Source organism: Vitis vinifera, chromosome 14, assembly GCF_030704535.1.
Source record: "Vitis vinifera cultivar Pinot Noir 40024 chromosome 14, ASM3070453v1".
In the NCBI taxonomy this organism is placed as follows: domain Eukaryota; kingdom Viridiplantae; phylum Streptophyta; class Magnoliopsida; order Vitales; family Vitaceae; genus Vitis; species Vitis vinifera.
In genome coordinates, this window is record NC_081818.1 from 22451161 (window position 1) to 22477172 (window position 26012).

Consider the following 26012-nt stretch of genomic DNA (forward strand, 5'->3'; position numbering starts at 1 on the left):
TGCTATGTAAGGATGGCTTCCTTCATACTTCAACTGCTCATGCTCCCTTCAACCATGTACTTCTTTCACTCACATGTTACATTGTAAATGTATATTGTTCATAGCAACATTTCCATAATCATAAGAAAGATTTTGTATGTAGGGCCTTGCTAGAGGGGAAAAATACAAAAGAGAATGAAGGATATGTCCATTGATCAAATAACAAGCATTGAAAAATCTCCTGCTCATCTCCTAACAGGGTTTCCACCTCGTGGTGCTGCCTCATACCCACCTCCTGAACGTGCAGGTGGTGTTGCAGACCCATAAGGAACATTATTTCCGGATGGCACCTGTCCATGGGGGCCAGGGGCAGCTCTGGTAGGTGCATCATAGTTAGTGCCCCTGGGTGCATCATAAACCGGTCCTCTCTGCCCATCATAAGCTGGCCCTCTCTGTGCATCATAACCAGGTCCCTTTTGAGCATCATAACCAGGCCCTCTCTGTGGATCATAACCAGGTCCTCTTGGTGCATCATAGCCAGGTCCTCTAGGTGCATCATAGCCGGGTCCTCTAGGTCCATCATAACCAGGTCTGCTAGCAGCAGGGCCAGATTGAGGTCCAGCATAAGCAGGAGTACCACCACCACCACCACCACCACCTGCAGCAGCAACACCACCACCTGTGGCACCAGGGAGGGGGGCACGTCCCTGTCATACAAAGCAAGCGCATTATCAGTCTTCACCTTCACCATCTGAATAATGGTCCATAAGGAATCAGAGGGAAAAGCATCGCCTCATAAACAATCAGAATTAACTCCTAGTGAGTTCTCCCCCAGCCAGATTCAAACAATTCAATTAACCTCTTATTTTTCAGCAGAATTTCACCTTTTATTTGAAACTGTTGAGCCTCATTACCCAGATTGGGACTCAGAATACATCCACATTCAATGCAATAAGCACTTCAATCCTTAAATAATCTGCATTAGCAGCTTGGCTTTCAAGGGAAGCAAGGTCCCACATGCCCATACCAACTAAATATTAATATTTAAGTTTATCTGGCTTGTTCCAATTCATTTTAATACCATTGAGATTAGTAGTTTCTACATGGCATCACTCCACCATATACAGCCACTCTTCATGATTTATATATATAAAAAAAAAATTAAAATAAATAAAAAAAACAAGTAGAACTATAAATCAATACCCTAAATACAGTTCCATTTATAAAAAATCTTGAGAATGGGTTGCTCCATGGCCTGTAACGAGTCCAGTAATAATGTCACACCTCTTTTAAATCTTATTTTCCTATATTTAATCCACATATTTTTTTAAAGAAGCCAACACAATCCACATACTTATGAAAGATGACAATAACTTAGTTACAACTGCAATATTTTACTTAGATATTCTCCCAATATTGCCATTTGTAGTTACAACTGCAATATTTTACTTAGATATTCTCCCAATATTGCCATTTGTATCATTTTTTTTTTTTTTGATAGGCCCAATATTGCCATTTTTATCATTTGCTCTCCCTTAACAAAGTTTCATCACCATCCACCAACACAGCATTTTAAGATTGCAAAACCAAGTAATAAATCATCACCTATCAAGAAATTAAATAAAATAATAAACCATCACAGAGAGCCACAAAATATATTTAGGATAGAAGAGAAAACATCTAGCAAGGTAGACTTGAGACCATAACTCAATCAGTTGACTGTCTTGGCATTTGAGTTTGGTTGTAAGGTGGGTGTCCTTCCTTCCTTTTACTTGGCTCTTCCTTTGAGTGCCCCATTGAAATCTATAATGGCTTGGGATGGGGTGGAAAAGAGGCTCCGTAAAAGGTTGACCATATGGAAAAAACAATATATCTCTAAAGGAGTGAGAATTACTTTGATTCGAAACACTTTTTTTAGTATGCTTATATACTTTATGTCTTTGTTTTGCATGCCAAAGTCAGTCAAATTCAGGTTAGAGCAGATTCAAAGGAATTTTCTTTGGGGCGATGAGGCTCTCATTTGGAAGCCACACTTGGTAAGGTGGGCAATTGCTTATTTAGATAAAAGGAGGGGCTTGGGAGTTAGATGTCTAATCAACACTAAACAAGGCTCCCCTATGCAAATGGAGTTGGCGTTTTACTTATGAAAGGGGGGCCCTTTGGAAGCAAGTTATCAATGGGAAGTATGAGGAAGAAGAAGGGGGGTTGGCACTCTCATGAAGTGAGGGATGAGTATGGTGTTGGGTTATGGAAAGTCCTCAGAAATGATTGGATCTTATGAGTAAGAGTTTCTTACTTAGTGAATAATGGTCAAAGATTGAGGTTTTGGAATGACAAGTGGTGTGGAGATGAACCGTTGTGTGTTACCTTTCCTTCTTTATTTGCCTTAGCTGTTTCAAAAGAGGCCTAGGTGGCAGATGTTTGGAATTCATCAGTTGAAGGGGGTGGTTGGACTCCTTGCTTCTCTAAGCTTTTCAATGATTGAGAGGTTGAAAGTGTGGAGCAGTTCCTTTTGAGACTTCAAGAGAAGAGGGTGTATAGGGGTGAGGAAGACTGGGTGCTAAGGACAAAGTCAAAGAGCGGAAAGTTTTCCGTTAAAACCCTCCATTCTGCTTTGGACTCCAGTCTCCTTTCAGATAAGCATTAGTTGAAGCCCTTACATACTGCCTAAGGTGGGCTTCTCTGCATGGGGGGCAACATGAGGAAAGGCCTTATTCACTGTATAAAGATAAGGATTCTATGGTAGATGCTTTTTGCTATCTTTGGCATGTCTTTGGTTCTTTCCTCTACAATTAGAGAGACCCTTCTTGCTTGGAATGGTTCTTTTGTGCGCAAAAAGTGCAAAAAGACTTGGAAGGTAGCCCCCTTATGTATCTTTTGGATAGTTTAGACGGAAAGGGATAAAATTGCTTTTAAAAATGAAGCACTATCAAACCAAAGGCTCAAAAACTCTTTTATTTGTAATTTGTGGTCATGGACGACAAAATTTATAGATGATGGTCCTTTGTCTTTAATCAGCTTTATTGATTGGTTAGGTTCTTGGTGAGGACAAGTATTCTTTTTGTAGCCCCTCTTTTCTCTTGGTTTTACCTTTTGGAAACCAGTGTATACCTCCTATATACTTTGTGATGCTCCTGTGGGGCCTCCTTTTTACATGTACTCTTTTATTTTATCTATCAAAATAACTCAATTAATTGACATTCTGTAGGAAAGCCTATTAAAACAAAAAGTGAAACCCATTATAAAGGGAAAAAAAAAAGGAATGACATTCTATAGTACAAAAATCATATATATTCTTCCAAGTTATCCACCAAAATTTTCTAAAAGAAACCTGCAGATGGTATCAATTCATAAAATGGCCAGAATTTTTCAAATTAACAAAATAAAACAAGCTGCCTATAACTTTTTATGATCAATCAACATATATGAACACATACAAAATACGGCATAAAATCATATCTTTAATTTCTTATTTTTGATAGGTATAAAATTATATCTTTCATGTCCGGATATTGATTTTTGAAGCTTCAACATATCCAACTTAATACCATCACCAGGAGAGCCAGTCATGCCCATATTCACAAATCAATAAATCCCAGTTTTTTTCCACTGTAAGATTGTCAATTTCCTTAGATTTTTTTATCATCTTGGTTTTCTTACGCAACAAATGATGGATTAAGACAGAATTATCCCATTCATTTTATGTGAAATTGAATATGACCTTGGTTTCCACCTGAATTGGATGATATAACAGAGCATAAAGTTGTAATAAACTTAAAACCTAGGCAAAACTGAACATGAAGAAGATGACAAACCTGAGGAACACCATAGCCATCTTCATAAGCATTGTGTCCAATAGGATGATGCCCAGAAGCCTCACCCTCATTGTACCCTGTAGGGCCACCATATGGACCACCTGCATTTTGAATGCCATACATCAACCATATACAAATTACAATAAATATGAGAAACAAAGAACTCTAAAAGGGAATGAATAGCTGTCTTAGACAGCAAAGGTACCAGTTCTTCTGTCCATATTAGCTGTATTAGTTAACTCTGCACGAAGCTTTTCCACCTCCCTAGCCATGGTCATGTAGTTCTTCTCCATCACCTGAAGTGACTCAAGGTGATCATTGTATAACTTCTTTTCATAGTCATAGGTAGCCCTGAATGATCAAAATAGAAAGTCATGGCACCTTCATCATTTCAGTCAAATGAATTAGAAGAAGAATATTTAACCAAGACTCAAAGGAAGGAGAACCTGTGAATTACAGTGGAAAACAATTCCAAGAAACAATTACTTATAACTGAACTCCTACAATAAACTTCAAGCTATATTTTTAATATACTATTTAGAATCAACTTCCAGTTTGATCGCTTAAAGTGATTAGCACCTAACTTTAAGAAAACATCAACTTCCAGACACTTGTAAACAACAGTGCAAAAATTTACCTGCAATGCTGGTATTCCTGTCTTAGACTCTCTAATTCTGCCATCAGAGCAGGAATCTGCTGCACATCTGAGTGGGATCTCTGTAGATCCTGAGTCAGTTGTTGAACTTTAGAAATAAGCTCCTGCCTTGCTGCGACCAAACTCTGGGCATCTGCTCGTGCCTGCTGCAATTCTAACTTCACAGGCTCTGCTGCCTTTAGTTCAGCTTCCATCTTGGCAATCTTATCTGTAAGACTCCTCATCCGCTGTTCTCTCTCAGACTTCATAACTCCAATTTGAGCCTGTAACATTTGCAATTCATGTTGTGCCGCAGCAAGTTCTTGCCTCAAGGTTCCATGTGTAGCAGCAAGCCTCTGGTTCTCATTAGCAAGTCTCTGCATGTCCACATGTTGTGCAGCAAGCTTCTGTTCCATAACTTCCGGGGGAGGCAACATATCAAAAGGAGAAAATACACCATGTGGGGGGCGAATTCCAGGAACAAATGAATCAGGATGCATTAATCCAGGACCTGGAAGAGGGCGTCTTAGATGAGGTGGGATTCGACCTTTGCTTCCCATCTTAAGTTGCTAGTTTTGACCTGTAATCAGAATATTCATAATAAGGAAGAAGAATAGAAATTGCATAAGATAGAGAAAAGACAAATTTAAAGAAAACTAATTTTCTTAAATATAGGAAACAAGAACAAAAAAAATTGAGGAAAAGAACTGATTGAAATAAAAAGCAGCATAGAGAGGTCTGGAAAATTTCCAAATTCAAGCAACAAGCAAAGAGTTTATGAAGAATTCAAAAACCTGAGTAGCCACTGACTAATATACATCACCCAAGAAAAAAAAAAAACTTTCCTATCACCATAAAAGAAAAATTGTATTTCAAACAATTATAAACCATCAAATTATCAAAACAGGTATACTAAATTTAACTTCTTCAATTTTATGTGGCAATAACACAATTCTCCTTAAACCATTTGCCATGGCAACAGGGGGAATGCACCAAAGCCATGGCCAAACATTCTAAGGGAACATTTAAGCAACAACATAAATCAATCCCAATAATCACAAACCTACAGGAAGTTCCTTACTTCCAATCTGAAAGTTGAAACAAGATGAGACAAATGAAAGAAAATAGTTGAGCTGTGAAACCGCTATCTTGAGCGTTATAGACCAGCTTGTAGGTGCAACAAAAGCACAAATATTTTATTTGAAGGGGAGGATGAAGTGGAGAAAGTTCACACAGCCTAGGATAAGGAAGATAACAAGCCTGCAGAGAACTTGACAGAGGAATTATAAATCCCTTTGCATGCAAGATCAACATCCTACCATGCCATGCAAAGGAAAGGATATAATTTAAACAACATCCAACAGTGATTCTTATCAAGTGACAAAGTATTCATGACTTTTGATTCCAGAAATGGCCAAACTAACCGGATGCAATGTTCAACCAACCAACTCCTCTTCATCTGATGTGACATATGGAACAAAGTTCACTAGCACTCCTGTTGGTTGAAAATTCCAATGGCAAGGTACCACCTTTGACACAAATAATCTTTCGCTGTAGGGAGGGTGTCTTTGGATGTAGCAGCTGGCCACTTCAGGCCAGACTATGGATGAAGGTTGAACTGATATAGAGTTTCAAATAGGTCATTTGGTTTACTTGCTTCCTCCAACCCTACTGCAAAGATTTTCAGTGCCATGAAGAAATTTACATCTAGCACCAAGATATTATAGCCAATTTCAAGTGGCTCAACGGACTGGACAGCTACAATCATGAGTCACCAACTAATCTCATATCCACCCAGATTTCCAAGTCTCCTTTTCAAAGGAAAAACATAAAAAACAAAAAAACAAAAAAAAAAAAACAAAAAAACAAAAAAACAAAAACAAAAACAAAAACAAGAGCAAAAACAGGTTGAGTTAATTTTGTACCTGACATTGCATTTCCATGGGTGGGTGAAGAAAAAATTTAGCTAGAAGAAGTTGTTATTACATAATACTATACTCGATAAACCCAATCAGGCCATGACTCGAGTCCTGGTACAATGGTCAAATGGATTTCCTGAAGACACTACTTGTCACAATTGGTAGAAATCCAAATAAATTTTCCACTATTTCAAACCGGGGGACAAGGTTGACTTGTAGCAATCAGAATGACACATTCATAAACTGCATGAGGGGAGTTGTTTCCAAGTAAGAAGTTAGCATTCAGTTGGGCATAAAAATTTTCTGAAAGATGCCAATGGATTCATCTAAATTAATCATTTTATTATTATCATCAATAATCACCCCTTCATTCCAATCATCCACCTGTAATATTCATTGGGTCATCTATTGGCATGAGAACAGGTACCATCCAATTCAAATCAGTAGTCTTGAAATAAGGGTTTCCCCCTATAAATGAGATTTTGCTTCAGAATTCTATGTCCTCCTCTCTGATCGTATCAGACATTTCCTGAAAGAACCCATTCTCAGGAAATTTTTGTTCGGAAAGGCAATTCTTTCCATTTCCCAACTCAAATCAAAAAGACTAAAAATAAAAAATAAAAAGTTGTTGTTTTGATTATCGAACAGGTCCATTAATGCAAAACCCAAGCATGAAACCGTGAAAATTCATCAAGACCACATATATAAACAACACCCACAACCAGTACCACAATCCAGCGAGAAAATGTAAAATCAACAAACTTGCCTCGGAATTGAGCAACTTTAGGGCATGAAACAACACAATCCACCCAAACATTACAAAATCAAATCAAATACCAGTGCGTATACGCATGTGAAAGGGAAAGAAACGAGGTTAGGGTTAGGGTTACCTCGGGGAGATGATGACGCTGCCGTTTCTCCACTGCCTCTCCCGAACTGAAACCTTAAACCGTGTAATAAACCTAAATCATTTTTCCCTTCCGTGTATTTTTTCAATATTACATTTTATAAAGTAATTTTTTTTCCTAGGCCAAATTTAGGGTTTTTCAATTTTTTATATTACTAATTTTGTTCCAAGTGTCTTGGTAATAAAGTTGTTATTATATATATATTTTTAATTATTTAATAAAAATTATAAATAAATAAATAAATAAATATATATATATATAAAATTTAATAAAAAATAAAACAAAAATTTTAATCTTTTAAGTATTTTTAGGTATTTCTGTTTAAAAAAAATATTATAACGTGTGACAACTTTATTCATATATTTATTTTACAATAAAAAAACCTAGATATCAAATTATAATTAATATTTTTTTATTATTTAATAAATAAGTGTTATTATTTGTTTAATAAATGTATTATGAATTTAAATTTCTTAAAATTTAAGATTATTAATAAACAAACATACATTATGATTTATTTTTACAATAAATAATTTTTTGTACAATTGTATATTTATATATTTTTTAAAAATGTGTAAAAGATGTATAAGAAAATATATATATATATTCAAATAGTATTGAAAAATGTCAAATAGTATTCAAATAATGATCAAATAATAAAAGTTGTCTTTCATTCGACAACTTTGATTTTCAAGAACGCATGTAAAGAAACGTGGCTTTCCTACCTATAGCCCCTAACAATATTTAATTTCTTCATCTGAAGCATGGAGGAAAGAAGCTAGTTGTCTTCTACAATTATTTTTAGATTCAATTATACTTCAAATCCACATAATCCATCAAGGCTCACATCCGCCAATTCCTCTATAAATAGAGATGCAACCTTCGTAACAAAGGCAAAACGAGCAAAGCGAAGATCAAAGCCTTCAAGAGTGTTCCCTAAAATTTTTCTTTTAGCTTTTGTAATTTCTCCCTCCTTCCAAAAATCTATTCCTTTGTATTCGTCCTTCTGTTGTCGATAAGTCAATCTATAGTCAAAACTCTCTTATAATCAAGGTATAATTTTCAATACAAAAATTTTATTTTAAGATCAATTTCTTTGTTCTTGTGTTCAATTTTATGCTATAAATTAGACAGAATTAGATACTAAATATTTGTATTTTCATAGACAACATAATCTTTTGTGTGTATGAACTGTTGTATATCCTGGATATAAATGGTATCATAGCCACGTTCTGCTTAAGAACAAAGTGGTATTACAAATTGAAACAATCTTTAATCACTAATTTAGTCATGACTTAGTTCGAATTGAATTTCTTGTGAACGGTTTAGTGAACCTAGATAGCGGCGTTTAAAGGCAGAATGAGTGTAAGTCCCGTGTTGATCTGCTTGTGGTGGTCCCTGTTCAAGAAATTATTTGAATTAATTAAGAATAAAATTATGATTATTTTATGTGACAATGAGTAATATTATAAAGGGATTAAATAGTGTTAGTTCATCCAGATCTCTTAGAATAGGTGGTCTTGCATCATATGCATAAGATAATTCTACATATAATTCAGTCTGTTCTTCATATGAGTTAAACAAATCTACAAATTCATTAGCTACATCATCATATAGTCATCACATAAAATTTAATAATTCAAAATTAGATGAAAAAATGATTCAAATTGAAAATAAACTTAAAAATTTATTAAATGTGTCTAGCTTTGTTTCAAAAATTCCTTTTTTTGAAAAAAAAAGTCTGAGTTAACTATTTTCCCTCATCTTGATAATCCTCCTTTAAATATAAATATCATTAGGAAAAGATATATTAAAAGAAATCTTTTTGTTCTTGATGTAGAATGTATTAAATTTGATTATTTTTCTCCTTATAATAATGGTAAAAGAAAGTATTTTAAACAACTTCCTCCTCAAGTTACAAATACTTGAAGAAAACAATATGAAAAATATATGCAACAAGTTAGGATGACAATTCCTTTTTTCCATTAGTTTTTCAAATTTAAGAAACCCCTTAAAAGAATTGCAACATTAACCTCAAGAAAAGCAATAGAAAATTCTCCATATAATAAAAAATTATTAGATCAACAAAACTTAACTCAAGCAGAATCAAAAGAAGAGTCAAGTGGAACAAAATTTAATTTTTTCTACCTCGAGAGAGGTGGAGGAAACATCAACATCAAAGATAGAAAAAACAAGTGAAATTAATGAAGTACAAAAAATAGAAAATAAAGAAAAAACAAAATAAAAACAATAAATGTAATATTTTCAAAAATAGCTAAGCAAGTTTTTTTTCTTTTTTTTGATGTTATAAACAAAATAAATGATGAGGAAACATAAAGAAATTATTTACAAAAATTAAAAAATTTAATTCTCATGGAAAATCCAAATAAAACTTAAGAAATCAAACCTGCACAACACTCAATTGATGAAATTTTTAATAGATTCAAAAGCCTATAACTATTGAAGATTTGAAAGAAGAAATACAAGAAATAAAAAAGCAAATAGATCAATTAAAACAATAAAACAAGAAAATGAACAAATAAGAAATATAATACAATACAAACAAGAAAATTTTGTTGAAACGTCTAATAATCAAGATCTAGGAATAATAATACATGATAAACAAATTCCCATAGAATCATTTATAAATACAATATCAAAAATATATTTTCAAAGATGGTATACAAATGTAAAAGTCATAATTGAAGATTTTGAAGTAGAAATGACAACATTAATAGACTTAGGAGCTAATATGAATTGTATTAAAAAATGATTAAACCCTACTCAATAATATGAAAAAATAGGACAAGAACTTTTCGTTGCAAATAAAGGAAAATTAGACATATAATACAAACTTCAAAATGTTCACATATGTCAAGATAATTATTGTTTTAGACATCAATTTGTGTTAGTGCAAAACATGATCGAACCTTTAATCTTAGGAATTCATTTTATTACATTGTTTTATCCATTTCAAGTAACTGATGAAGGTGTCAAAACTACAATATTAGGAAACACCATATTTCCCCCCTTTATATATCCATTAACTAAAAAAGAAATACATCAAGTCCAAAGTGATTCAATAAATAAAAGGATAAATTTAATTCAAAGAAAATAAGCTCATATAAATTTTCTATCAAAAGAAATTCAATATAAGAAAGTAAAAAAACAACTTCTAGAAGATAAAGTTCAGAAAAGAATAAAAGAAATTTAAATTTTTTTTCAAAACGAAATTTGTTCTGATATTCCAAATGCTTTTTGGTCCAGAAAGAAACATGAAATAAGTTTACCTTATATTCAAAATTTCAATGAGTCTAAAATTCGCACTAAAGCTATACTTATTCAAATGAATGAAAAACTTTTAGAATACTGTAAATAAGAAATTGATTAATTAGTAAAGAAGAAATTAATCAGACCCTCAAAATCTCCTTGGAGTTGTGTTGTTTTTTATGTTCAAAATGTTGTTGAACTATAAAGAGGTGCACCCAAATTAGTCATCAATTATAAACCTTTAAATAAAGTATTACAATGGATAAGATACCCTATTCTTAATAAACAAGATTTACTCAAAAGATTTCATAGTGTTTTACTTTATTCAAAATTTGATATGAAATCAGGATTTTGACAAGTTCAAATTAAAAAAGAAGATATATACAAAATTGTTTTTACAGTCCATTTTGGTCATTATGAATGGAATATCATGTCTTTTGGTCTCAAAAATGCCCATTCTGAATTTCAAAATATTATGCATGACACTTTTAACTCTCATTTTCAATTCATTATTGTGTATATTGATGATGTTATAGTATTTTATGATTCATCCGAAAAACATTTTATTCATTTAAAAAAGTTTTTCAAAGTAATTAAAGCAAATGGAATGACATGTTCTTATCCAAAAATGAAATTATTTCAAACAAAGATAAGACTTTTAGGACATGAAATTTATCAAGGTAAAAAAAAAAACCGAATCAAAGGCCAATAGAATTTATTAACAAGTTTCCTGATGAAATAAAAGACAAATAACAATTGCAAAGATTTCTAAGCTGTTTAAATTATGTTTCTGATTATTTCAAATATTTGAGAATTAGGAAAAATACACCTGCATGGACTGAAAATCATACTAATTTAGTCAAAGAAATTAAACAAAGAGTCAAATATTTACCATGCATTAACATCCTTCATCCCAATGCATTGCTTATTGTAGAATCAGATGCATCTAATTTAGGCTATGGAGACATATCAAAGCAAAAGTGCATATAGTTCGATATCATTCAGGAATTTGATTGGGTACTCAAATAAACTATTTAACTGTCAAAAAAGAAATTTTTTATCAATAATTTTATGTATTTCAAAATTTCAAAGTGATTTGATAAAAAAAAAATTATTTTAAAAATTGATTGCAAAGCTGCAAAAGACATTTTACAAAAATATGTTAAAAATCTAGTTTCAAAACAAATTTTTGCAAGATGACAAACTTTACTTTCAAATTTTGATTTTAAAATTGAATTTATCAAAGGAGAGTTGAATTCTCTTCCTAACTTCCTTACTCAGGAGTTTTTGCAAGGTAAGGATCATATTTTATCTTAATGGGTACTCCTATTAGGCCCCAGCTTCCTTTATCATTCAAGAAAACCAAAGTTTCATATAGGATGATTTTGAATTTTCCAAATATTCGTCATACTTTTCCAATACAAACATCAAATTCCTTTCAAGTCCTAACTCTAGACTTTTTTTCCTCTTCAACCTTCAAAAAGCTTTATTCAAGCTTTTAAATCAACCTCCAAAAGTATTCCTATCCAGAGTTAATATAGTCCAAGTTCTATTCCAACATTTCCATCTTCATCTTCATTTACTAATAGTCAATATGTCAAAAAACCCAAAACCTTAGAAATTGCTTTCATTGAACCAAAGTTCAATTTTGAAGAAGTTCTTAAAATCCTTCATTACATCTTTCCTTAAGGAGTCAATTTTAATTCCAATGATCCTTTCAAAACTTGTCAATTTTATGAGTTTTTCTTAGTTGATACTGATTCAGTCGAAATTACTCATAATACTGATAAAAACAATCCTCGGAGCATTGCATTCTCCAAATATCAAATTCTTAGAGTCATGACCTTGACTCATTGAAATCAAAAGCCCTTTACTTGCAAGGCTTTTAGTCAAACTTTCCATCCTATGAGCTACAACTACATAGACTACATGAATGCTTGGTATAACATGTCATATCTGCAAAGTTATCAACATTCATGGTTTATTCAATTTTCAAGAGGTTTTTGGTCTACTAGACTCCATATTTCCTCCTGAAATTTAAGAAAAATTCAACTTCTACAAGAGCAAGACTTCATCTCAATCTATCATTCAATTGAGACTCCTTCATGGATTCTTACATGGAATATTATCAAGAAGCAAGAGCAACCTCCTCATTTTCCATTATATCTCTCTAGAGAATTTAGCATCAAATGGTAGGACAAATTCAATCATGAGTTCATGTGTCAACAAAAGATTTTCTAAATAATTTCAAGGCCAGAATCTTCAAATTCAAAAGATTCAACAAGCCCTTCTCAAGGGCCAACTCAAGCAGAATTCCTAACTCTGATAAGCAAATGTCAAACTTCATTAGCAACTGCTACAAATTTAGAATAATATCGTCAAAGACTTATTCAAACTCTCAAATAGTTTGGTGATAATTAAGATAATGAAAAAACTGAAGACATAACTTTATCAAATGATTCATATGTAGACCCCGAGTTCATCCTGTATAGTAGACCTATGGGTCAATCTAAATAAAAGATTTCAAGAATCTTTTGTACATTTATCCCCTTGTATTTATCTAGTAAAAAGACTGTGTAAAATAAAGAAACTAAGTGAAAGATGCTTAAGAAAACAAAAAAAATACTATTCAAATAGTAGTGAATAGTGTCAAATAGTATTCAAATAGTAAAAATTGTCTTTCATTTGACAACTTTGATTTTCAAAAAAACATGTAAAGAAACGGGGCCTTTTTACTTATAACAAGATTTAATTTTTTCGTTTGAAGCATGGAAAAAAGAGGTCAACTGTCTTTTGCAATTATTTTCGGATTAAATTCTACTTTAAATCCATAGATCCCATCAAGACTCACGTCCACCCACTTCTTCTATAAATGGAGATGCAACCTTCATCACAAGGCAGAGCGAGCAAAGCAGAGATTAGAGTTTTCACGAGTGTTCCCTAAAAATTTTCTCTTAGTTTTTGTAATCTCTCTCTCATTCCAAAAATCTATTCCTTTGTATTCATCATTCTGTTGTCAACAATCCAGTCTATAGTCAAAACTCTCTTGCAATCAAGGTATAATTTTCAATACAAAAGTTTTATTTTGAGATCAATTTCTTTGTTCTTATGTTCAATTTTCTACTATAAGTTAGACAAAATTAGACATTAAATATTTTTGTTTTCCTGTTTGAGTTCATAGACATAATTAATCTTTTGTGTGCATGAATTAATTCTGTGTAATACCTAGTAGTCAATCTTTTCTCCATCATAGATCCAGCCTAACCAACATCTACATAAACTTCAAACTTAAGCTTGTTATCTTCCTTAAACAAAAGGTCTTTCTTTGGAGTTCCTTTTAAGTAAATAAACTTCCCAATCATTTTTTGATAAATACCTTAATCAACTAGTTTTTCCTTCTCTTGTTTTTCTCCTAGCTAGTGATTGGACCCTATTAAAGTGCCAATGGGTTTGCTACTACCTACATTTGTCTCTTGAAGGAAATCTTAAGTGTATTTTTGTTGGGAGATAAAAATTATTTGTTGAGATTTTGTCATTTCAATTCCCAAAAAGAATATTAGATTTTCAAGGTCTTTAACTTCAAATTCTTTTGCTAGATAGACTTCAATTCCCTAAAAGAATCTTAGAGAGTTAGAGCATGCCACTTGATCACATAATAGGAGGATTTAACACTTACGGATTGTAGAGGCAATCTTAAGAGATTGATATCATTCACCTCGTTAGGTTACGAACACCAATTTATGGGGAGCTTTCATGCAGTTGTTAATAAGTCACAAACTTGAGGGTTTTTATTTTTTATTTTTTTTTATCTCGATTGAATATCATAGATACTAGACTACAATTGACTCTTAGTGGTGAGATGTTGAGTCAACTCAGAATTTGATTATAAGAGAGTCAATACTTTCTTATAGATCCCAATGATCTTCACTTAATCTCATATTCCTTGGTGACACATTATTTAAGAAATAGTTGGGTTTTTTTTATTCATATGTGTATATAAGGACATTTTTGGTAAACAAGAGCTTATAAATGACCTTTTTGGATTAATTAATTAATTAATTAGAGTATAATAAGGTGACCTAGTAAGTTAAATTAAGTGACTAAAGCCTAAGGTGAGGCTCAAGTCAATTAAGCCTACAAGTAAATATATATAAACCTTTTTTAAGGGTTTAAGACTTAAAATCTTTTTATTCATTTTTCCAGAGGGAGGAATCTTATCCTCCATCGCCATAGAAAAGATTCTACCATTCTCAAGTTCCAAGGTCTAGGAGAGAATCATTAGGTAAAAGATCGTAAAGTATTCGATATGCGCATCGCCCTCTTCTCTAATTGAAATTGATGTGGGAACATTCAAATTATAGATATCATTTTTTGAGCACCTAGATCTAAGGTTCAAATTTTTTTATTGCTTTCATTGCCTAGATCTTGATCCCTAAGATTGTAGTAGCATCCATCCCAACAATCTAGGGCTTGGAATGGAATAATCTAAAGATTCGAACAACTAAATACATCTTTGTTGCACACTCCAATTTGTGGATACATCCATACTCCCCACTATGATATGTCATTTACACATTTACACCTATCTCCAAGTAAACGTTTGAGTACATTGCATACTAATGGAATACAAATATTCATTTGTAGGAAATATTGAAAGAATTTCTTCCATTCCACAACTATGGGTAACGACAATGGTTTTTTTTTTTAAAAAAAGTGTTTTATTTCATTTAACTCTACTATATAAAAACCTATATTTATAATAATCTAATCATATTTGGACTATAACTCTAATTCATAATTCAACTAAGACTTCTAAAGTAACATAAAATAAATAAATAAATAACAATTCATAATATTTCTCAAATTTCTAAATTCTTGTAATTAGGATTTTTATAGTCTCCATTAAATTGAGCTTTAAAGTCAAGCACATTAAGTATCATATTGAACTTCTTGAACACGCTTGCCTTAAGTATCATCTTCAACTTCTTGAACACGCTTGCCTTTAATGGCTTTGTAAAAATGTTTATAACTTAATCTTCTAATCTACACAACTCAAACTTAATTTTATCATTTTTTATGAGTTATCTAATATAATAAAACTTAATGCATATGTGTTTGCTTCTACCATAAAACTTTGGATTTTTTGTCAATGCAATATATACTTATTATCATACAAAATCTTTGTAGGATCTTTTTGTTCATGCTTCAACTTTTATAGTCAATAATGCTACATTTCATTACTTCTTTGAAACCATGAGAATACTTTTTACCCGGTGGTATTCTTTCTAGTATGTACATCACCTCCCTAAACACTATTTGTATAATCTATTAGATTGAAGCTACTTAAATAGGAGTAGAAAATTCCATTATCATGAGGACCATTTATATACCTCAAAATTTGCTTTGTTGCTTGTTAATGTGACTAATATGGTTTTTTCATAAATAGGTTTATAATTCTCACTTTATAGATAATATTTGATCTTGTAAAAGTCAAATAATGAAGACTTCCTACTATACCCTTAAAATACATGGGATTCTAGTGTCTCCCTTTTTCATCTTTAATCGCTCTATACTAAGGGTATGAAATGTTGTTGATGATTCCATCGTAACTCATTTTAAAATGTCTATGACATACTTCTTTTGCAAGATAAAGATATCATCATCTATTTATTGAACCTTAATTCCAAGAAAGTATAACATTAATACCAATTTTTTCATCTTAAGTTGTTATGTCATTGTCTCCTTGAAATCATTAAATATTTGCTAATAGTTTACTATTAATATTAAACCATCCACATATAGGAATATAACAATTATATTACCATTAGAATATAACTTGATGTAAATTGTGTGCTTAAAAGTATGCTTTTGAAAATATGTTGCAATAGATAAGTATCAAGTTCAATGTACCAAACATGTGGCATTTGTTTTAATACACACAAAGCCTTTTTGAGTTCATAAATTTATTTCTCTTGTTTCTCATTGTTTATCATACCTATATTGTTTTTCAACAAGAATTTTGAATTCTTTAAACTTACAAAAAGCCTCATATTTTTCCTTTAATAAATAAATATAAGTTTTTCTTGTAAAATTATTTATAAAGGTTAAAATATTTTTGTTGTAACTACGAGATTTTACCTTACTAGATCACATATATCTACATGCGCCAACTCTAAAGTTTGTTTAACTTTTTCTAGATTTTCTATCTAGAAAAGAATTCTTATATTGCTTCCTAAGGAGACATCTTTCATAGACACGATCTAAAACATCAATCATTGATAATCCTATTCCCATATTCTATTGTAGTTATAACTTTAATCCATGAAAAATTAGATGACCAAAATAACGATGTCAAAGCTAATTGTTATCTTTCATTGTTGCGTTCAAACTAAATAAAGTTTTTGATTCAAAAAACATAAGAAACATTCGATTTTTTTGTCTTATGTATTTTTGCAATCATCTTCTTATTTTTATTACTAAGAATGCAAAATCCATTATAGATATTAATAATGTCCTTTTTTATTAATTGCCATATGCTTGATAAATTCCAAAAAAAAAAAAAGGAAAAAATACATATATTATAATAACGTCAGTATCATTTTTAAAGAACGTATTTTAATATTACCTTTATTCATGATAAAAATTTTGGAGTCTTCTTTGATTGATTCATCTAATCGCAAAAGCATTTTCTTACTATGCATATGGTTGAGACATCCTATATAAAGATACCAAACATCTTTGTTTGCATTTGATGTGTTATATTATAGGCTAATACTAAATTTTGATATGCCTCAATAGGGTTTCCCTACTCTACTTGTTCATTCTGTAATTTCATTCGACATTTAGGCTTATAGTGTCTATACTTCTTACATCTAAAATATTTTGTGTGACGTGTCTTTCAATCAACAAGTGTTATCCCTTTCTCTGGAAGATTTTTGTCACCATCTCCATCTCTAGTGTTGGAGTTATTATGTCCTACTTTACATCGACCACTTTGTTGACTACCATGACTTTTTTGTAGATGTTCTACTTTACAAAGCCTACTCAAAATTGGTAGAGTTGATTCTCCGATTCCTTCATTGTTCATGTGAACACAATGAACTTATCAACCATTCAACTATAAGAGTGAACACATTCTTTCCTTTTTTCAATTACAACAACATATTCAAATTTTGCATTTAAATATCACATGACTTTCTCTTGTATTCTTTCATCATCAACCTTCTCACTATTAACCCACAATTAGTTTACAATGGTTTGCATCCGATCAAAATAAGTTGAAATTGATTCAATGTCATTCATGAAGAAAGACTCAAATTCACATCCTAATATTTGCAATTTCATTTGTTTGACATGATCATCATTTTTGTATAATATTTATAGAGTATCTCATGTCTCTTTTGTTGTTTTTGTCAAATATAGATTTATGTACTGTTTAGAATATTATATCAAGTGTTTTTTTTTATCTATCTTTTAAGAATCTTTCAATAATTATTTTTGCTCATTCAATAGTATCGTAAATTCTTTTGGAGGAGTCACTTCGTTATAGCCGTCATTCACTAAATATCATAAATCTTGAAATCTAAATAGGATATACATCTAAATGTATTAATTGTTGAAATTCTTACATGTGAATTTTAGGAGTTATAGTCGAATTAAGTTATTATTTACAGTCATAATCTCACAAATAAAATCACAACTTTCTTAATATTCAATATATTCTTTGCTATTCTAGCTCGCACAACATGTTGAACCACTCAATTATGGGATAACAATAATATTCCCTGAAGTAATATTTTACTTTATTCAATTCTAGAAACATAATAACAAACTTATATTTGTGATAAATTAATTCTACTTGAACTAAACCTCTAATTTAGAATTAAACTAGGGCTCCTAATTAACATAAAAAAACTAAATAAATAACAATTCTTAGTATTTATTAAATTCATAAACTTCTTGTAATCTAACTTTAATTCGGATTAAGATTTTTAATATTTCTACTTTTAACTTCAAGCAAATGCAACACCATATAAACCATAGAGGAAAGATGGTCTAGGACTTGATGAGAAAAATGATAAATGCTATTTTCAAAATACTCGTGGCTTAATGATATGATTTACTAATTGAAGGTGTTCCTTTCACACAAAACCTTAATACTAGCATGTTTGCTTGAGTCAAAATCAAGGCTTTAAGGAATTCATTGACAGCTCAAGTTATTTTTGTAATGTGCAGCTGAAATGCTTAAATATCTGCAATTCAAAACTCATCAACCTGTTGAGCAATGTAGTAAATGGCTTCACCTCAGGCCACCACTTGAGGGATGTTGGCTAGGGATGCTTTTATCTTCTCCTCCTCAAATGACAAATCAACCATATTTCCTTGCAAATACTTCTCATAGGCTGGAAGGTCAAAATGGCCGTGTCCGCACATTGCCGTGAGAATGACCTTTGATTCTCCAGTCTCTCTGCAATGGAGAGCTTCCCTGATGGTAGCAGCAATGGCATGAGTTGGCTCCGGTGCTGGTATTAATCCTTCTGTCCTAGCAAATTGTATAGCACCTGCAACAAAGTAAATGTACGAATTGACCTGTGTTCTATAGCTCCCAACGGTATATATTCTATCCTTAAGAAACCTTTTGTTTTTTGTTTGCAAAAATTACCTTGAAAGCATTCAATCTGAGGAATTGAGATTGCTTCCATGAAACCCAGTTCATAGACATGTGAAAGCAATGGTGCCATACCATGGTAACGCAAACCGCCTGTAAAGTAGGGGACATTCTTCAGAAAGAAGCAAAACTTCACATATATAGAAGCTCCTTATAGCAACAAAGTATTACCTGCATGAATAGGATCAGGAACGAAGTCATGCCCAAGTGTATGCATCTTCATCAAAGGAGTCATTCCTGCTGTATCGCCATAATCATAGGCATATACACCTTTTGTTAATGAAGGGCATGCTGTAGGTTCAACTGCCCTTATAAGAGGGTTGATTCTCCCTTTGAGCTTCTCTCTAATAAAAGGAAAAGTGAGCCCACCAAAATTAGAACCACCACCAGTACACCCAATGATCACATCTGGGGTCTCACCGATGGCTTCCATCTGTTTTATGCACTCCTCGCCTATAACGGTCTGGTGTAGCAAAACATGATTGAGAACACTTCCCAGACAGTACTTGGTATCAGCATTGGCGGCTGCAACCTCCACAGCCTCTGAAATAGCTATTCCTAAACTGCCTGGGCTTGATGGATTCATCTGAAGGATTTTTCGGCCTGCCTCAGTGATGCTAGATGGAGATGGATGCACTTTTGCACCCCAAGTTTGCATCATCAGATTACGATATGGTTTCTGATCATAAGAAGCGCGAACTTGCCACACCTATATATACAGAGAATCAAGAAAGGAGTTCACCCTTATAGGTAAGAGTAGCATATATATATAAAGACCGATCAAGGTTGGATCAATGAAGATACCAAAAGTACATAAAAATAAGTCAGAAAACCGGTCCAGATGATTGCAGAGAAACTGGAACTCAACTATATCCTTGTACATCTATTATTTCCAAAACTTTTATTGTGTTATGGGCTTCAATCTTAAATACATCTAATACATAGTAAGCAATAAGTCAACCAAATTGAATAGAAAGATATATGATGTATTCCTTACTTCACAGTCAAGGCCAAATAAGCTGCAAGCAAAGGCCAGTGAACTTCCCCATTGGCCAGCACCGGTTTCAGTAGTAACACTCTTGACGCCTTCTTGTGCATTATACCAGACTTGTGGGACTGCAGTGTTGGGTTTGTGGGATCCAGCTGGGCTAACACCTTCATACTTGTAATAAATCCTGGCAGGTGTGTCAAGAAGCTTCTCCAACCTCTTGGCTCTGTCTTCCATTGGACAACATTAGACTCTGAGCATAGTATATCATATTCAGAAAGGTGAATTTCCCACAAAAAGCTTGAGTTATGCACAAACCTGATCAGAGGTGTTGGACGCCAAAGCCGATAAACATCAATAACTTCCTCTGGGATTGCAATGAACCTGTCAGTGCTAGCCTCTTGCTTGATCAATTCATCTGGAAACAGGGGAGACAAATCTTCAGGTTTGATTGGTTCCTGAGTCTGGGGATGCAGAGCTGGAGGAGGTTTAACTGGAAGGTCTGCAATTAAATTGTACCACTGATGAGGAATTTCAACTGCTTGAGGCCCAGCCTTGGAAGATGCAGCTCTTGCTCTGACTCTGCACCTAGGTGAAGCCCTCAGGAGCATAGGCTTCCCTTGCTCCCCAACTGAATGCAAAGAAAAGATTGAACTCATAGACTGTCATAAAATTCAATTCAAACTTGTCTGATTTTGTCGATGGGTCTTTCAACACAAAAACTGATGAAGCAATAGAAACTAAATTTGAAGCTGGAACCTTGTCATATAGTATCAAAAAGTACAAATCTACAGAATGAAGGATTACTAGATCCTCTGAAGTGAAAATCAGCTGGATTGAATAAAATTAACATGCTATCTTAATAAAATCTGTGGCTAAAATCTATGAACATGGAAGCCTCTTAAAACTGTTTGCAAACAAGAAAGCCCATAACAGATGATCAAAAATGTAATCTTGATCATCTCTGCTACATTAAAGTGACCCATCAAATGGTCGTCCATAAATCAAAATTTTCAACAAGACACCCATCAAAACCTTACAAAAAGAACCACAGATATCTAAAATCCCTTTCCTTGTTCCAAAGTGAAGCTTCAAAACTGCCCATGGCAAAAAGCAGCATTCAAAATACAGTTGCGGAGTCCTAAAATACATCAGACTGGGTTCAAAAACCCCAGAAAGGAAAGCGCTAGGAATTTACACAACCCACCAAATTTTCAGCAGAAGACAAACACTTATTCCACAACAAACACATCTCCATCAACCCTTATCAACCAAAACCCCAAGAAAGTAAAAAGAGATACCTTTGATGCTGAAGCTTGGAGAAGAAATGGAAAGTAAACTTGCAGAGAGTAGGGACTGAACCATGTCTAGAAGATGAGTATGGATTCAATACTTCCGGCTCTCCGCAACCTTCAAGAAAGAGAGAGATTACGGACTAGGGACTTTTCCAACTACAAAGCTATTGGGACGGCTGCTCTTGAGTCTAACAATAAAATGACCAGTCCAAGAATAGAAATCAGAAATAACCCAACGTGGGGTCATTGACTTGGAAGAGTTCGTTCTGGAATTTCTGAATTCATGAATAAATCCAAAGATTTTATGTTTTTTTCAAGCTTTTTTTATAGTTTTTTTTTCTTTATATTCAAATTCATGAAAATTTCCAATTTTAGAAGAAAGAATTTTCGGATGTATTTAAAAAATAAAATTGAAATTAAATTCATTATTTTTAAAAAATAATATTATATTATAAAAATAATTTTTTATAAAAAAAATAAATAATATAATATTTTAACTTTCATATAAAGTATTTTTTTATTGGAACTGCATGCATGGATTTTGGAAAAAGGCTTTTCCTTCGGAAAAAAAAAAAAAAAAAATTGAAAGGGAAACAACCTAGGATTCTGAACTTATCGTATGGACGGTGGTGGATTCTTAAAAGAATAGTGTCGAATGATTTGATATGAAAGGTTAAATTTTTTAAATATAAATAAATAAGCAGAGAGCGACAGAGGGAGGAATCCACCACGTGATTGGACTTTTGCGACATAAGAAAACAAAAAAAAAATATTTTTTTTTTTTCAATTTCAGTCAAATGCCCTCGATTTAAATCAAATACACTTAACTTTCGATTAGTTTGAAATTTTATCACATATTTTTTTTTTTTATCTTGATATTTTTATTAATTCATATTTAATTGATCGAATATAACATAAAATAAGATAAAAGACGATATATGATAATTATTTAATTACTTGTTTTATCTTACATTCAATTAAATATAAGATATGATAAATAGTAAAATATATTGTCCATCATTTTTTTATTCTTTGAATATGTTAATATCATGTTAATACATAGGATATGCATATTTTATGCATTAAAAAATAATTTTTTTTGTCAATTTTTTATATTTGTTTTTATATACTTATTTTGTAAAATAATTTTTTAATTATAAATTAAATATATGATTAAAAAATAAAAGTTAAAAAAATATTTATAAAATAATATTAATATATGATATATATATATATAAATTATTTTTATATATTGAATAATATAATATAAAAAGTTTTTATTTATAAATGGAAGAAATTTCATTTTTTTTAAATAAAGATATTTGAATGTAATATAATTTTTATTTCAAATATTATAAATAATATATATTTTATATTATTTTTTAAATTTATTTTATAAATTAAATATAAACATAATATAACATAATATATCTCATGGAATATATTACCTAATATATAGAATATCATATCCAGTAGAACTTGGACTTTTCAAATATATCTTAATTCTTAATTTATATTGGAGGTCTTTTTTTGTTTTTACCATTTCCATTTCATTGTAATTAATTTTGTTAAACATTTTTTAATTACTAATTTTGGAATATATTTAATTAAATTACCAAAATGCTATAAAGTTTATAAACTTTGGGAATATGAATTTTAGTTATAAAATTGAAAATAAATTTTATACCTTTTTGGTAAAAATAAATATTTTTTTATTAAAATCTAATATTAATTTATATTTTTTGTAAATTTTATTTACATAATAATTCCTTTTATTACATCACAAATAAATTTGAAAAATATAAATTATATTTTTGAATTACATTTCTATTTTGCTTGTTGTGGTCCTTTGATGTTGTACTAATTAGTATGGGATCAATTATTGTTTATTTACTTTAAATGGCAAAAGGAATTCTATACAAACTTAGAGTTTACTGGGTAATAGTTTTTTAAAACAATTCTTAAAAATAGTTTTTAAGAATTATTTTTTAAAATCGTTCTCTAATATTTGTAGAACAAATGTATGTTGAGAAGTCTAAAATATTTTTAATATGTTTTTAATATTTTAAAAATAATTTTTTTATCTAGTGTTTTATTTTTACTCATTCTGCATATTTATATAATTATTTTTTAAAACAATTCTCAAAAACGAGTGAAAACAACATAAAATAACTAAAATATATTATTTGAAAATTATTAGAACAGAAAATAGTTTTTTTTGTTATCAAATGTGTTTTTTGTTATAGAGAACAAAAAATTGTTCTAAAAAACAATTTCCAAACGAATCTTTATTATGTATTTTATATCATTTGCAAAATATATATTTATCATACTAAATTTTATATTAGTAATTCATCTTATAATTAAGCTAATATTTTTCCTTATTTTTTTATTTGAAGGTAAAGAAAATTAAATAGGGCTAGTTTGCTTATTAGAAAACTTGAAACAAAGAAAACTAAGGAGAAAAAGAAAAATAAGTTTTTTTAAAAAATATATAAATTTTTTTATGGAAAAATTAGAGAAACAAAATAAAATTTATGAATAATATGCGCCTATTTTGTAATTGTTTTTTAAAACAATTTTTGAAAATTGTTTTTGATGTTTTATAAAATAAAAAAATTGAAATATTTTTAACTTGTTTTAATATTTTTAAAATAATTTTTATATTTAATATTTTATTTATTTTTTATTATTTTACATGTTTATATAATTATTTTTTAAAAGTAAACTTCAAATTTTCTCGTAACCCAACGCGTTTTAAAGAACTTAAAGAAGTTGGCAAACAAATAGTATGTTTTCTCTAAATTTTGACCACAATTTTCAAAGAAAAATAGAAAAGAAAATCTTTTAACTTTTTACCCTTTCTTTTTGTATAGTATTTTTCTCTTAATCTTTTTTCCTGATATTAAAAAATAAAAAGAAAAAACATTTCTTTAACACTTCTCAAATTTCTTTGAGGGAAAAAAATAAAGAAAAAAATTATAAGGAAATAATAAGGTTTTTTCTTGTTTCAATATGAATGGAAAATTTGAAGGGAAAGAAAATTAAATTATTGAACAATAAACTCTTTTTTTTCTCCACAATTTCGTAGTATTTGTTTTTAATGATTTCCAAACATTAAAAAAGGAGAAAAAAAAAATAACTTTTTAATTTTTTTTTTCCTTTCCCAAACTCAGTCTAAAGTGGTGAAAACCCTGAGGAGTTGTGATGTGATGTATGTGTGGGAGTCAAACCATGAAATATGACTGTATGGATCAGAATAGATGCAGATTGACCTTTAACAGGGCAGGTGACTCATGAAGGCTTTTTATCAATGGTATGATAATTTTAAAAAATTATTCTTAAATTATTATAATAAAAGAAGTTATTACAAATATATGGTAGTTTTTGTCATCTAAGAGAGATGGTGTATGGATAAAAATTTTTTTTAACCAAAATCGTCTTTTCAAAAGACAATTTTATTTTCATTTTAAAAAAAAAATTCAAAAGGGAAATCGTTTCTTGAAGAGACGAGTTCTCATGAAAAAAATTTAATATTTTTTTAAAAAAACATCCCAAATTATAAATAAAAAAAAATCCTCAAGGGAACTCGTCTCTTGAAGAGACGAGTTCCCATGAAAAAAAATAATATTTTTTTTTATAAAAAAATAATATTTTTTTTTATAAAAAATCCCAAATTTAAAAAAAAAAAAAAAATCCTCAAGGGAACTCGTCTTTTCAAGAGACGAGTTCCCATAAAAAAATTAATATTTTTTTAAAAAAAATCCCAAATTATAAAATAAATAAAAAAATTGGGAAATCGTCTCTTCAAGAGACGAAGAGACGATTTCCCATTAAAAAAAATCAATATTTTTTTTTAAAAAAAATCCCAAATTATAAAAAAAAAAATTTGGGAAATCGTCTCTTCTTGAGGATTTTTATTTTATTTTATTTTATAATTTGGGATTTTTTTTAAAAAAAATATTAATTTTTTTTAAAAAAAATATTAATTTTTTTTAATGTTGAAGACGATTTCCTTGGAGGATTTTTTATTTTATTTTATAATTTGAGATTTTTTTTCATGGGAACTCGTCTCTTAAAAAGATGAGTTCCTTTGAGGATTTTTTTTTTTTTTTTAATTTGGGATTTTTTAAAAAAAATATATTATTTTTTTTCATGGGAACTTGTCTCTTCAAGAGACGATTTCCCTTGGGGATTTTTTTTTTTAATTTGTAATAAATATTAAAAAAATATTAATTTTTTTAATGGGAAATCATCTCTTCAAGAGATGATTTCCCTTTTGAATTTTTATTTATTTTTTAAATGGAAATAAAATCATCTTTTGAAAAGACGATTTTGGTTATAAAAAAATTTATCCGTTCACTCTCTCTCCTAGATGGCAAAAACTATCATATATTTGTAATAAATTCTTTTACTATAATAATTTAAGAATAATTTTTTTAAATTACCATATTATTGAGAAAAGTCCCATGAATGAATACGTAAGGTGGAAAAAATTTAAAGCTCCTCAGCATAATAATTATGCATAGTCATAAA

General features: G+C 30.5%; 2 protein-coding genes across 2 annotated transcripts; both read right to left on the reverse strand.

Annotated features, from left to right (window-relative positions):
* Window positions 1-7422, reverse strand: LOC100244706 (protein FLX-like 2). The gene is made up of 5 exons (XM_002282769.4): window positions 7238-7422; window positions 4432-5008; window positions 4000-4145; window positions 3795-3895; window positions 1-686 (listed from the first exon to the last, which is right to left on the reverse strand). Exons 2-5 carry the CDS (start codon window positions 4986-4988, stop codon window positions 225-227), a joined length of 1266 nt encoding a protein of 421 aa, XP_002282805.1. The 5' UTR covers window positions 4989-5008; window positions 7238-7422; the 3' UTR covers window positions 1-224.
* An 11190-nt stretch (window positions 7423-18612) lies between these two features.
* On the reverse strand, window positions 18613-21676 carry LOC100261704 (uncharacterized). The gene is made up of 6 exons (XM_002279088.5): window positions 21483-21676; window positions 20500-20812; window positions 20191-20407; window positions 19365-19902; window positions 19188-19286; window positions 18613-19086 (listed from the first exon to the last, which is right to left on the reverse strand). Exons 1-6 carry the CDS (start codon window positions 21544-21546, stop codon window positions 18830-18832), a joined length of 1488 nt encoding a protein of 495 aa, XP_002279124.3. The 5' UTR covers window positions 21547-21676; the 3' UTR covers window positions 18613-18829.
* Window positions 21677-26012: the final 4336 nt, after the last annotated feature.